The sequence below is a fragment of the Peromyscus leucopus genome, chromosome 11 (genome assembly GCF_004664715.2).
Source record: "Peromyscus leucopus breed LL Stock chromosome 11, UCI_PerLeu_2.1, whole genome shotgun sequence".
Taxonomy (NCBI): Eukaryota; Metazoa; Chordata; class Mammalia; order Rodentia; family Cricetidae; genus Peromyscus; species Peromyscus leucopus.
The window spans coordinates 43,967,955-43,981,610 of record NC_051072.1 but is presented as its reverse complement, the minus strand read 5'-3'; the positions used below and the strand labels follow the sequence as shown (position 1 = coordinate 43,981,610).

The following is a 13,656-nucleotide window of genomic DNA, read 5'->3' as shown; positions in this document are numbered from 1 at the left end:
CCTTCTCCACATTCCCGTTCAGGCTTTAATTACCTCACACACACCTGCACTCTCCTAAGATCCTCTTTCCTGTCTACAGCTTTCCTCTCACGGTTGCTTTTTGATTCTTTTCACACACAATTCTCCTCCTGAAGCATCATTTCCACCGCACACCTCTCGCAGCAGCTCCCAGTTGCATGCGGGCCAGGCCCAGGTCTTCTGCTCCAAAGCCCCCCCTCACTGCTCGGACCATCCATCTCCTTTACAGCTGGACCCCACTCCAGCCAAGCAATGTCCTGACAGCGTCTGTACAATGCTACAACGTTTGGCTAATCCAGTCAACTCTGTCAAATCTTCAGTTAATCATCTGGATGTTTTGTCTACAAGACGCCAAACATCTGGATTGACTGAAGGAATTCACTACAATGATGGAGGTTGGTTTTTTTTTTTTTAAAAAAAAAAAGTGGAATCGACCAGATGTTTTGGCATTACGTTGACACAACATTGTCCCTAACATTTATCTTAATAGTCCGTCTGCACAACCTTTTCTCCACCTGGAACAAGACCTGTCTCCTCAATGTCTTGTTTTCCTTTCCTTTCAGATTATGGTCAGAATTCCCTGTCAGGAAGTAGTTCTAGGCTAATCTCACTAACCCCATCTCTTGGTCCCTCCTGGCATTCACTTCACTTTTACATATATAATTATTTTCAATTGAACTCCTGTGTTCTAACTGGATTATAGATGGTAGATGGTCTACCAGAAGGACGCCTTGGTTCAGTGAGAGGCTCAGCAAACTGGTGACCAGGGGCAGAGAAGCTCTGGGGTCTGAGTCTGATAGTCGAGCTCCGTTGTTCACCATGGGACATTGATAAATTACTTAGCTTCACTAAGGCCCAAATCTTTTCGTGATTTGGAAAACAGAGATAAAGATAGAGACGAACACTTCATATGGTTGTTTATAAGAGTCAAATGAGTTAGCACACAATGCTTAGAAGAGGATCTGGTATATAAAGTTGAGCATCCCTTAATCTCCAGCATTACTCATTACAGTCTTCACTTGTGAAAGCAGTTTTCCTGCCTGTATTGTCTTAGGCTATGACAGGGTCTTGGTGGAAGGTCAGACGGATGTTGTTTCCATCTGAGAGAAGGGAAACTGGGAGATTATTTATACATTGTTGGAGCAGTCCCTGAGCTGAGGTTATATCCTTCTGCATTTTTATCATAAACACAACCTCTCTTCATGAAGTGATATTGAACTGTGAGCATGTAATAAATTCATATTGGCCCTCAAAGGTTCTTTCTGGGATGTAGTGGTTTATCTGTCAATTTAACAAATATCGATTAGGTATTTGAACAATATACCCAATCTGATAGGTTCTGAACACTGAGATACCAGTAAAAAAAAAGTTGACAAAAATACTTGTTTTAATGGACTGAGTGCAAAAAAAGAAAAAGAAACCTTTAAAAAATGTACTTATTTTTATGTGTATGGATGTTTTGCCTGCATGTATGTATTTATGCTATGTACATGCCTGGTACTGGTGGAGTCCAGAAGAGGGCATTGGATCTGCTTGGGTTGGAATTACAATTATGAGCCAACATGTGGGTTCTGAGAACTGAACCCAGGCCCCCAGCAAGAGCAGCAAGTGCTCTTGTTGGCTGCACCGTCTCTCCAGCTACAATAAATATCTAACCCTCAACTCCCTCACCTGTAAATGACTAGCAAGTTCTGACCTCGTAAGACCGTGTGAAAATGAAATAAGTTAATCGGGCAAAGTGCTTCGGTTCATAGTATCTACCACTGACTGCCAACGCACAGGCAGATTGAGACTGAACATGTGGAATGGAGAGGGTTGCAGTTCCAAAGGAGGACTGTGACTCTGGGATTCTCTGAGGCATCATTTGAACAAAGACCTGAAGGAGCCAAGGGATGCGTTGTCAGGATGTCATGGGAAGCATGTTGGAGATAGCAGGAGCAGCCATTACAAAGACCCTGGGATGGAGGGAAGAGACACAGCTGACTTGATGGGCAGCCAGCGAGGAGAGTGGGTGGGGGTGGTGGTGGAAGAGGAGGCCAGAGAGACTGGGGAGCAGGATGGCAATGGCACGGAGCCGCATACACCACCGCAAGGGCTTGGGCTCTTCCTAAACTATATAGGGTGTAAACAGAATATGACACTGTGATATCCTTTACAAATGTTCGCTGACTGCCATGATAATCAGCTCCAGGGACACAGGTGAGTGCAAGGGGACTGGATATGGCCCTCTTTTAGGAGTCCACGTGCATATGGATGGGATCTTTCGCTTGAGTGGTAACAGTGGGAAATAGTCATATTCTGGGTCTGTTTTGAAGGGAGAATCCACAGAATATCCTAACAGCTTGAGTGTGCGAGGTAAAGACAGGGACTCAGGTCATGTGCCCTGGACAACTAGGAAGCTGGCCTTGCCAGTGCAGAGGTGGGAGAACCGTCACGAAGCAAGGCTGGGAGTGGCAGCTGTGTTCAACTCTGGATGCATCAGGTTTGAAACACATGCCATTTCCTAGGTAACGGACGTAAACCCTGCACATCGCACATCCCTTTAGGTTCAAGAATCACGTGCTGAAGTCTTCGGCTGGTTGGGAAATACCACTGATTCTTAATCGGTTTATTCATTTTGCACCCATAATACAGTATTATAATGAGAATTTTTTAGAATAGAGGAAAAATGTCCATGCCTCTCACCCCAAATAAAACATTTGCCCCAAATTGAAAATTCAAACATTTTATACATATCACATGGAAAAGAGAAGGAAGCCTGCAGATTATAAACTCACTGTAACAGTTGAGAACCAACTACAAAGCATGTATTTTAAGGGGGATGATATATTTTCTATATGTGGGACCCTTCATTTCTAGTGCATTTTTATTAAAGTATTTGAATATCCTAATACAGTCATAACCTACATTAAGCACAGAAAATAGATTCAAAAGCCACTTGAGTGTTTCTTAATTTCAAAATTATCTCCATCGTTTAAAAAAAGTGATAGCGTTTAGCTATAAGGAGCACATTTGGCATTATGAGGATGAGAAAAATAATAATTTTTCTAGAAGACAAAAAAAAAATCTTTTTCTTCTTAACTGGTGCAGTGAAGAAAGCCTCCAGAAGATATTTTAGCTGATCAAGTAACATAAATTAATACCATGATGTAATCTTCAGGGAATAATTTCCAGCAGATGTGGGAGACAGAGAGAGCAGACTTCTGCCTGCACTGCATTCAGAATCCATGTTTTTCTTTGCAGGTGGGAATCCCCGTCTCCTAACTCAACACTGCTCTTTTAAGTTAAATGATGAATTTGTACATTATCATTTAAAGTGGGTAAATCAAAGACCCATCATTCTATTTCTTACATCTCCTTTTCTCCATAAGGTTTGGTTCCTTTTTGAGCTGAGCATAAGATTTACTGGAATTAAAAAGTAGGGGAAAAAACCCAAAGAGAAGCTTTGGAAAATGTCACCAACAGAGAATCTAAAGATACAAATCCATCGTAAACTGGTAATCGCACAAAATAGAGAAGCGGACTGTGGCTCTGGAAACGGGGTCACAATAGAGTGAGTTCTTCAGTGCCCATGCGAGAGTCAGTGTACGAAAGCATTAGCCATGGAAGCGGATGGCAAAAGGCTCTCTCAGAGCAGGGCTATATCAGGGTTTAAAATGAGCCATGGGAGACACTCTGACAAATGCTGTGCATTCTTTCTGAGCTTGCTTGTCACCACATCACTGGCAATATTTCTCCACAGGGACTGAGGAGACTTAGTGGCTGTGACGGAGACGTGGTCTATGGGTTTGGTGAGGGGTGTGTATGTCTGGGAGGTGGTGGGGATGGATGGCCGTGCTAATGAACATTCTTTCTACAGACCCAGTACTTCTACCACCACCCTAGTAAGGGCTGATGTCTTACCACTTTCCTTAGAATCTGAGTTTCATCTAGCGAGGATTTCTCCACAGTGTGGTGCCTGTTTCACATCTCTCCATTAAAAGCTGAAAAGAAGCAAAGACAGGAAATGTACTGTGCTTCCCAGTAGGCAGAAATGGGGCCACCCGACGGACGCCGAACTGCTCGGGTGTTGGCTGTCGCGGTGATGGGGAAGGCAGACCTACTCTTGTTTGTGAATGGCAGTGAAGAACGCCACCCCTCTTGACTTCTCCACATCGACACCCCCGTATAGACAAATTGTTCACACCGATAAGCCCCTCAGTGGCAACTCACTTCACACCTCCCCTCTTCCTTGTTATCACTAAGATAAAACAGCATGTTTCAGCTGTACTCTACCTCTATCTAACCTTTTCTACCCAGGCCACATTGACACGACGTGGCAGGTTTATGTACCTCACACATCCGATCTTATCGAGAACCTGGCAGTGAAGGCGTGAGAGAGACGCCCACCATCACTCACTGAGTGAGTTCTAAAAACAGCAGCAAACTACTCATCCCCTCACACGCTTTAATGACCCGTGTTATGATGTCCCCATTTTTAGATGCATTACCGACTACGTGGCCTCAGAGGGGCCACAGCTGAGGGCATGTGGCCATGCACATTTTTATAACATCAAGCATCCCAGATGGATCTGCATTCACTTCAATTACCCTTTGAGAAAGGAAAGGTCGAGGGCTGGTTTTAGCTCTTACCTGCCACCAGCTTCACTCAAGGCGGAAGCCATAATGAGAACAGAAATGCCAATTGTTTTCTCTCTTTCTAGCATTCCCAGGCAAAGAACAAGAACTCTGACAGGCTGCTTTGTCTCAGGATAATATCCCTGACCAAAACACATAAACAAAAAATAAACCCAAACTTAAAAATTAAGTGAATTTAAAGGCTATTTTTTATGTTTATTTTAGTTTTTTTCTTTACATTTATTTGGCTTAAACATTTTCCTGTGACTACAAGCATGTTTTATACCAAATTTAGGATCCTATTCTTTTTGAAAATTACTTACGTAGTTAAATTGAGTGAATTTTGTAATGGTGAAATCCCACAGTCACTACTACATTTCAGAATCTCCTGCTTCTTAGAGTTAAAATGGGATGATCATTTAGCTAAACTAAGATCTTAATATCTTTCATGGTTATCATCAGAAGGTGCCAAGCAAGCTTCCAAAGGAGGGAAGCAACCACCAGTTCTACCCAGCTCTGAGACCTATGAGTCACAGCCATCAGCAAGATACTGTCAACCTGAGTGCTGTAGTGGTACACACACCTTTGTGGTAACCAACCACTCTCTAATTGGATTCAATACCCACTCAACAAGCATGCCTAGTACTAGAAACCGAGTAACTATCCAGGGCTAATGAAGTCATGGATCTTGGAAGAAAACCCCCAACTTCCACTTTACTAAACCAGCCTAATCCCTCACTACATTCTCAACTTATATTACTTATCTGCTTTACATTTTGATATATCTAGTTTTGTTTGTTCCTTTTAAGATACAGTAATATAGTTCTGTTTACTTATTTTTTTTCCGTCCTGAGGATTTAGTTCAGGGTCTGGTATACTTTAGGCAAACGCTGCTCCTTTAGATACATTCCTGGAGTTTAGTGGTCTTTATCACTATAAAGAATTCAACAGTGTGGCTATGTAACACATATGTATACTCTGCTTTATGATGCTTCAATGTAGGTTAGCGCCTACTCATCTTGACCAGTGTCTGAAAATTTCTTTAAGGTCCAGGCCTAGGATTCTAACTTTCTGGTCATGGGCTATGACATTTTTAAGTTCCCTGGACACCGACAGTCTAGAGAGGAGGGTGCTGCTGGTGGTGGCTGGCAGGCAGCAAGGCAGAGACTAGGGTTTCTCCGTCCTTACGTCTGCTGCCAGGGCTGCACCTGGGATCACAGTTGAAGAGCCGGCGCTTTAGGAAGAGGAAACCGATTTCATTACTTCTTCTGAAAAGATGTGGCTGGTGAAGTTTTATTAGGTGACTGAAGTCAGCCTGCTGTACAATTTTAGCAAGCAGATTTTAGAACTAAAAATAGGTAACAGAAACACCCGGTGTGAATGATTGCATCAAGAGCTAAATTCCTGATGTGATCTACTGGTAGTACGGGTCCTGTGCACCTACCTGCTCATGGTGCCGCTGCGTTGAGGTGGCCCAGCCTCAGGATGTGGTGTTTGCAGAGCATGGCAGCAGAATGCTCCCATCCTGGATGCATTCCTAACACCCAGGCAATGGCCTGGGTAGAGATGATTAATTTGCCTGTGTATTTCTCACAAATTAAAGTGAGAGTCCTACTGGTCTGACTATTTTTATATGTTTATATACAAAAAGAGTCATCAATGTTAATGTTTTTATTTTATAATTTTTTATTTTATATCAAAGTGTCAGAGAAGTTCCCCTTATTCTTTCTGTGAGCACTTATAAAAATCTTGACAAGAAGACTTCACACATTTCAGGGTAAAGGGACATAAACAGACTTATACAGTCTGCAAATGGTTAACATTTAAACTGGAAAGAAACTGATTTTATTTCAGATTTAGCAATATAAAAGGTCAATTAAGGACAAAAAAATGTATCAGTAACCAAAAGCATTTGCTTACATCATTCCAAATTTACAAAACAAAGTATCTGTTTTCTGAGCCAGAGAACAGGTTCAGACATACTTTCACACCCGTCCGCCGCGGTCCATGGCTGTCACAAGGACACTGACTGCGGGCACGCTGCCAGCTGCTCTGGCGTCACCACGCTGCTCTCACCTCCTTTCCTTCTTCTCTCTCAGCAGCTTCTTGCTCTCCTCTCTTCTCCTTTTGTTCACTGGGTTCCGAGGATCGTAGATCTCAAACGTGTCTGAGTCCTGCATGCTCGCATCCTTCACCTTCCTGCTTCTGTCCTCAAACTGGAGCACGTGTGACATCCTGAAGAGGAGGAGAGAGGCCCAGTGAGCTCAGGCTGGGAACCCCAAGTAGAAATTTATCCCCCACTCTCACACAGGGAACCAGGCAGCAGCCGGCACCAGGAGGGGTCGCTGCTTACAGGTGCCCATCTCACCTGGAAAGCAGTTCTACAAAACACATGCTGTGGTGAGCAATCTCACTCAGGGGCGGAGTGTCGAGCCCTGGGTTTGGGTCCCCAGAACTGGATAGCCAGAAACAAAGCAAAACTTTGGAAAACATGCCCGTCTTCTCCACTACTATGCATTTCTAGGAGTCTTTGCCCTCATGCTCAGTGCGGATTCCTCCCGGTGAGAAACTATGATGTCTACCTGCGAGTCTCCTAAAACCACATTTGGAACTCTGTCCTCTTTCTTTAAGAGTACACTCAACCATAGAGAGCCAGCTGTGGAGCCAGATGCCAGCCAATAACCAGACCTATCTGCTGCTGTGTTCTGAGTGGTTCAAAGGGTCAAAAGCAAGGATTACACTAAAACCAAAACAAAAACCAAGCCCCCCCCCAAAAAAATCCCACCTTTAAATGATGTGTTAGGGCTGGTGTGCAGCTCAATGGCAGAACATTTGCCTTGCATGCATAAGGTCCTGGGTTCAATCCCCAGTACCACTAGCAAATTAACAAAAACCAAATAAACAGTGACAAACAGAACAAAAAAAGTGTGCATCTATAAGACAAATGTTTAAAAAATAACCAAAAGTGATGTTCAAATTGTGTTGTGGCTGTCTTTTCTGGGAGGGTCTGAGCTTTCTATCCTAAAGGGACTGGAACTTCTGGCGCAACTCCATGAACTACTTTTCTCCTCTCACTGTGGATTACAGAAAGTTTACTATCCTGCCTTCCTACTTCAGCAAATGCTCACTGGTCTTAAGGTATCAGCATGTGCTTGATTTCTAAGTGGTCATAAGCTAGCTATCCTTAGCAGCAGGGAGCTGTGCCAGCCGTTAGCTGTGCCCCCATTGTGAGGAGCCAGCAGGAAACAGCGGAGTCAGAAGACGTCAGGGCAATTGAACAAATTAGAAAAGAGAAAAATTCAGTTTTTACATGAATAAACAAAAGTGGTAAGAATTTTCTACTAGTTATTTAAGTGAAAAAATCCAGTTAGTATCAGTGCATCTTAAATACGTATTTCCTTCATCATAGCAGACAGGGAAAAAAACAAAACAAAACCCTGCATATGCCCCTTGCAACTTTCAGAGAAGCTCACATATGACAGTGATTTCCTTTGATCTGTCTAAGCAGAGATTTGGACAGTTGGTACTGTCGGGAACTCCTGCTCTTTTCCCTGCAGCGCCATAGATGATGAGTGACATTTATTTGTATAGAAAACTCTATGAGTATATTCAGATTTTGAAGATTCCTCAGGAGATTTTGGGAGGAAAGGAAAATATTACAGATACTGCCCTTTTGGGGATATGCATATGGACCATTGCTACTTCCTTCTGTTCTACTTTAGAAGGTCATGGTGATGCAGTGAGTATCGGTGACATACAGATGACCTACATCATATTTACACGGGGTAAAACACATTCAAATTACTATGTGTTATCATTAATAATACAGTTTGTTCTGACTTTAATAACTGATCTCAACACAGGAATGAGCCACATCACATGTGAGAACTTCTGACTTCTAACAGGTACATGTGTACATGTGTAGATTCCCTACAGATTCTGATTTTCTTGTGTTTTAAATTTCCTATGGTGTTTATTTGGGTGTTAACTTCTGAGAATGGCCAATTCCTTGAAAAAGGTTGATTTTTTTTTTCCAGTAACCAGGGAAACAAGGAACCAGTAGATCCAGCTGGAAACACAACTGGATTTAACCAATTAATGCTGACTTACCTAGGTCTAAACAATCAGTGACAGCTCATGTCACTTCTGAAAGCCAACTACCAGCAACAGCTTCTTGCTTCTGAACATTGGCTAATCGATGGAGACTCACCCAGTGAAGTGCTTCTAAAAGCCAGCTAAACAGCATCAGCCTCTACTACTGAGGCTGCTGCTAAGCCCTAAGCAATTTCCCTCCTCCGGACTCTACAGAACATCTTCAACTTGCTTCCCTTGGCATGCTGGACAGGTGAGAGTTATCTGAGAGGAGAGAACCCCAATTGAGAAACTGCCTCCATAAGATCTGGCTGTGAGGCATTTTCTTGGTTGGTGGTTGATGGGGGAGGGCCCCGCCCACATGAGTGGTGCGTCCCTGGGTTTGTAGTCCTATAAGAAAGCAGGATGAGCAAGCCATGGGGAGCAAGTCAGTAAGCAGCACCGCTCCATGGTATCTATATCAGCTCCTGCCTCCAAGTTCCTGCCCGATTTGAGTTCTGTCCTGACTTCCATTGACGATGAACAGTGATGTGGAAGTGTAAGCCAAAGAAACTCTTTCCTCTCCAACTTGCTTTTTGGTCATGGTGTTTGGTCACAGCGGTAGACACTTGGAGTCACTGAATAAAGTAAAGCTCTTTACATTTTGGTAGTGCACTGTATGACGAGGCCTCTCCTCCCATACTCTTGCAGTCTGTCCTGTGCACCCCACAAAGTGCACCCTAGGAAGGGGAGCACGTGCAATAGCGTGGCAAGGCTGTCCTGCTAAAGGCCCTTTACACACCACGGGAGCTCAGGCCCTGCGCTGTCACTCCTAACAGTCTCCCATCACCGACACCTAAGCGAACACCTAAGTTGGCATCACATGTCTTTCAAAACAATTGTATTTAATACTTCGACATCGACGCTTCACTTACTCCACTACCCTAGTTAGGTTATTAGCCTTTCTACAAATTCATTGTTCTATTTTAAAAAAGAATCCCATATTCTGCCTCCAATACAGATTTTTTTATAACACCTATTTCTAGTAGAGATTATTCACATGTTTCAAAATGACTTTATCAGACTCTGTCAATTAAAAACATAAAAAGGTACCTTCCTCCTTTCAATGCCATGAAACAATCTTGTAACTATCGGACCTGCTTGGTTCTGGTATAATAAATGAAATCTAGGCAAGTGAGCCACAGAACCAAGTCTACAGGAAGAAACCTCTCTCACAAATCTGAAAAACACAGAAAGCCATAAATTAAAGGAGCTGTCTGCTTCAGCTGTTTGTTTCATACGCCACTGCTACACAGGCCCAAATTTTTGATTAATAGCAATCTTCAACCCAGAGGAAAGGAGGGGCTCTCAGCTTACAGACCACTTCAGATTTAATACCACAACACTTGGGATGGCTGGCTACTCCACAATACTGTGGAATCTTTAATAGCGAAGAATGGCTCACCCATTTATCTTTCAACATGCTTTGGTCACTTCATTTTTAAAGTGAAAACAAAGTAGTTATTATGATTTTGGGTATAATAAACTCCTGACCTCTGTGCCTCCATAAATCACACACTGCATGAATTGAAAGCTTGCCCACACTTCAGTCTCCTGGGAGGGTACATATGTGGACTGAGAACTTATTTCATCCATCCTGGAGGTGCTGGCACTTCAGTCTTGTACATCCCAATAATTCAGTCTTATCCACTCGATGACTGGTTATAAAACTGACCAATCAGAGCAATGACTTCTATGGAGTTAATTACACACTAATCATTTACATGTGAGAATTTCAGAACTTGTTTACTTGAAGGCAAAGACAGAAGTTTCATTCGGATTAACACAATCTTTAGCATAGACTTATGAGATGGGGGCTTCCTACCTCCAGAGTGGTGTCATACAATGAATTTTATTCTGATGTAGGACTGTGTAAAAGTATAAACCAAGTAAATAAATGGCTCTTTCCTGACATGACATTCAGTATTAAAGTTCTCAGATAACTGGGAAGACAAATTATGGGATGGCAGTGACATTTATACAAAAGCCAGAAGATCCAATTCTGAGCTCAGTCAGAATCCCAACATTAGCAACTCATTTCTGATTAAAATGAAGTGAAATGATTTATCCCACGAGAATGTAAACAGCTCTCTTGCTAAAAGATTTCATAGCCTTTCCTTCTCATTTCCAAGTCACCCCAATTTAAGAACATTTTTCTCTTGAAATAAACATGTTTATTTTGTTTTCTGAGATGGATTTGCTATGCACCCCGGGCTGGCCTGGTACCTTTCTGGGTGCTAGGATTACAGCTATGTGCCTCCATGCCCCGCTCAAGAAACAATTACTCTGCAATTCTACTTTATTGTTTTGACTACTTAACTATTCTTCCTCTTCAGAGTCTTCTAGATTCTGAATAGCGTTTCTTATTCATTTTCTCTCATCATATGCCTTTACTCAGGAACACTATCAGATCAGACTAAAGTAGTTCAGGCAGAAGCATGCGGCATTCCAACATGCAGCGCCTCCTATCTCCCCAACCTTGTCAGCTGCTCATCACCGCTCACTGTTTTGTAACTGTCTGTTTACTGAACTGGAGGAGATGCAGGTGTTTGAGACAGTAGACGCCTGCTTCACAGCTGTATGCCCAGTGCTGAGCACGGTGGTTTCTAATGAGAATGAAATCTTCAGACCCTTGGTACTGGCCAAGCCTGGCACCAGGTTTGCTAGGCAACCACTTGACCTTCTGTGAGTAGGAGCTGTCTTTTATTTTAATGATAAGCTTCCTGAAACACCTACTGGGCTGCAGAGAGTCTCAAGTCCATTTTCCGTGACTTTTGCCAGCTCAGCACACACTAATGGTTGCTCTTAGAGTGCACTCTATCAGGCACTGCAAGGTCTTGCTCCGACAGACTTCAGTGGGAGACCCCTCCTGCTCCTCTGCACCTCCCACAGCTCCTAATGGAGAGCTCCCTCCGGGAGAGGATTTGTTTTGAAAGCAACATTTTTCTAAGTGCTTTTAGAACCCTTCCATCAGACACAGGGTGCACGTGAAAATCAGCTGAGTGTTTTTAAAAACCATTGCCGCCAGGCTTCTATCTTCAAAGGTATCCTAGAATTTAATTATTCTAGCATAAGGGTCCCAGAACTAATCATTAAAAACATCTCACTGGTTACTTTTAAATTTAAGGAGCATAGAGCCAAAGATGAAAAACTTTTATATTTCTGCACTGACTGATTTAATTCCATTTACCTTTGCTTTGTTCCTTCAGAGTGAGAGAACAGCAGGTTCTTTGGAAGAAAAAAACCCTTATACTATTTTATTTTTGTGTATGAGTGTTTTGCCGTATATCTGTATACCATGTGTGTGCCTGGTGCCCATGGAGGTCAGAAGAGGGTGCCAGGTCTCCTGGAAGTGGAGTTATGGTTAGTTGATAACTACTGTGTAGCTGCTGGGAACCCAAGCCAGGTCCTCTTGAAAGAGCAGCAAGTGCTCTTAATTGCTCATCATCTCTCCAGCCCCAAGAGTGGGTTCACAATGACAAACTATTAACACACCCGACAAGGCTTAAGTGGTCCTGAGTCTGCTCCACAAACTGAGTCATTCCAAGGGCATAGTCCAGTCCCTCTCAGTGGTATGAAAACGAGGCAATGTGCTAGACTCAATCATCCACTCGACAAACATCTGAGGGCTTCTTATGGGTGAGTCCACTGCTAGCTACTGACGGTAAAAAGGCAAATGTGACCCAGGCTCTGCTCTCTAGAAGCAAACTGTTTATTTGGGAGAACACATAGACACCACAATGTGGCAAACATGTGTTTTGGAATGTTAACAAAGCGTGAGACAATAATCAGAGCATCCCCTGATAGTGTTCTCCAAAAGCTTTCCCATGCTGCCTGGCGGTGTCTGCACTGGCTATGGAGAGGCAAGAAGAGGTTTTCACCCCCTCCTTTTTCTCTGCAGAGCTGGAGGCTGAATCCAGGCCTGAGCAAGCTGGGTAGGCACCCTACCACTGAGCTACACCCCTAGCCGACCAGTGCAACTTCTGAGAAGGCAGAGGAGTCTGCAGCTGCTGACCAGGTGGTTTCATGACAGTTTTCAGAGGCAACAGGCTTTCATCTGCAATGCTGGAGTTTTAACCCTGGGAATCAGTCAACCGTTAGTTCAGGCTAGGTCTAGGAAGACAAAAATCAGAATGGGGAGTGCTCATTCTGGAAAACAAGAAATTACAATGTAGCTCTAAAGGGAGGATCATAAGGGAACCCCAGGCTGGCCTTTGTTTGAAGCAGTTCCAAAAGAGACACTGCAAAGGCCTCAAGAACGAGGGCACATCTTTGGGGAAAACACTGCTTAGAAACAGCATTAACTTCCATCATGAATCTTGTTAATGTCTTAAACCCTATTTCTGGAATTCCAGTCCCAGCTTCTTTTTCTATTTACAGTTAAGATGCCAGCTATGACCCCATCCAACTGCGGGTCTTGAGGGGAAGAAGCAGGGCTCAGGATCTGTCCCTGTGACGACGACGGGTGTCTGACAATGTCAGGGGTGAAATCACAAAGGGCTGTAGGGTTGCACTGTGGCCCATGACAATTTCCCCGTCTTTTCTTCTTTTTCTCTCCCCACCTTCCCTCATATATATTTTTTCTTTTTTTCTTCTCCCCCCTCCTCCTTCTTCTTCAGAAAATGCAGCAAATCTAGCTGTGAAAAACTTTATGGTTTAAACCCTTTGGTCCATTATCTACAGAAGGAACCCTAAATTTCTTATGTGTCCTCTTTTTTTTTTTCTTTTTTCTTTTTTTTTGGCTGTGGTTTTTCGAGACAGGGTTTCTCTGTGTAGCTTTGTGCCTTTCCTGGAACTCACTCTGTAGCCCAGGCTGGCCTTGAACTCACAGAGATCTGCCTGCCTCTGCCTCCCAAGCGCTGGGATTAAAGGTGTGCACCACCACCGCCC

General features: G+C 43.3%; 1 protein-coding gene across 1 annotated transcript in view; it reads right to left on the bottom strand.

Annotated features, from left to right (window-relative positions):
- Positions 1-6,451: 6,451 nt before the first annotated feature.
- The window catches only part of Cwc27 (CWC27 spliceosome associated cyclophilin), a 180,823-nt gene continuing 173,618 nt past the window's right edge, over positions 6,452-13,656 (bottom strand). The window contains exon 14 of the mRNA XM_028884035.2: positions 6,452-6,870. Coding sequence (XP_028739868.1) covers positions 6,708-6,870 — 163 coding nt within the window. The 3' untranslated portion in view covers positions 6,452-6,707. The remainder of the gene's footprint in view (positions 6,871-13,656) is intronic.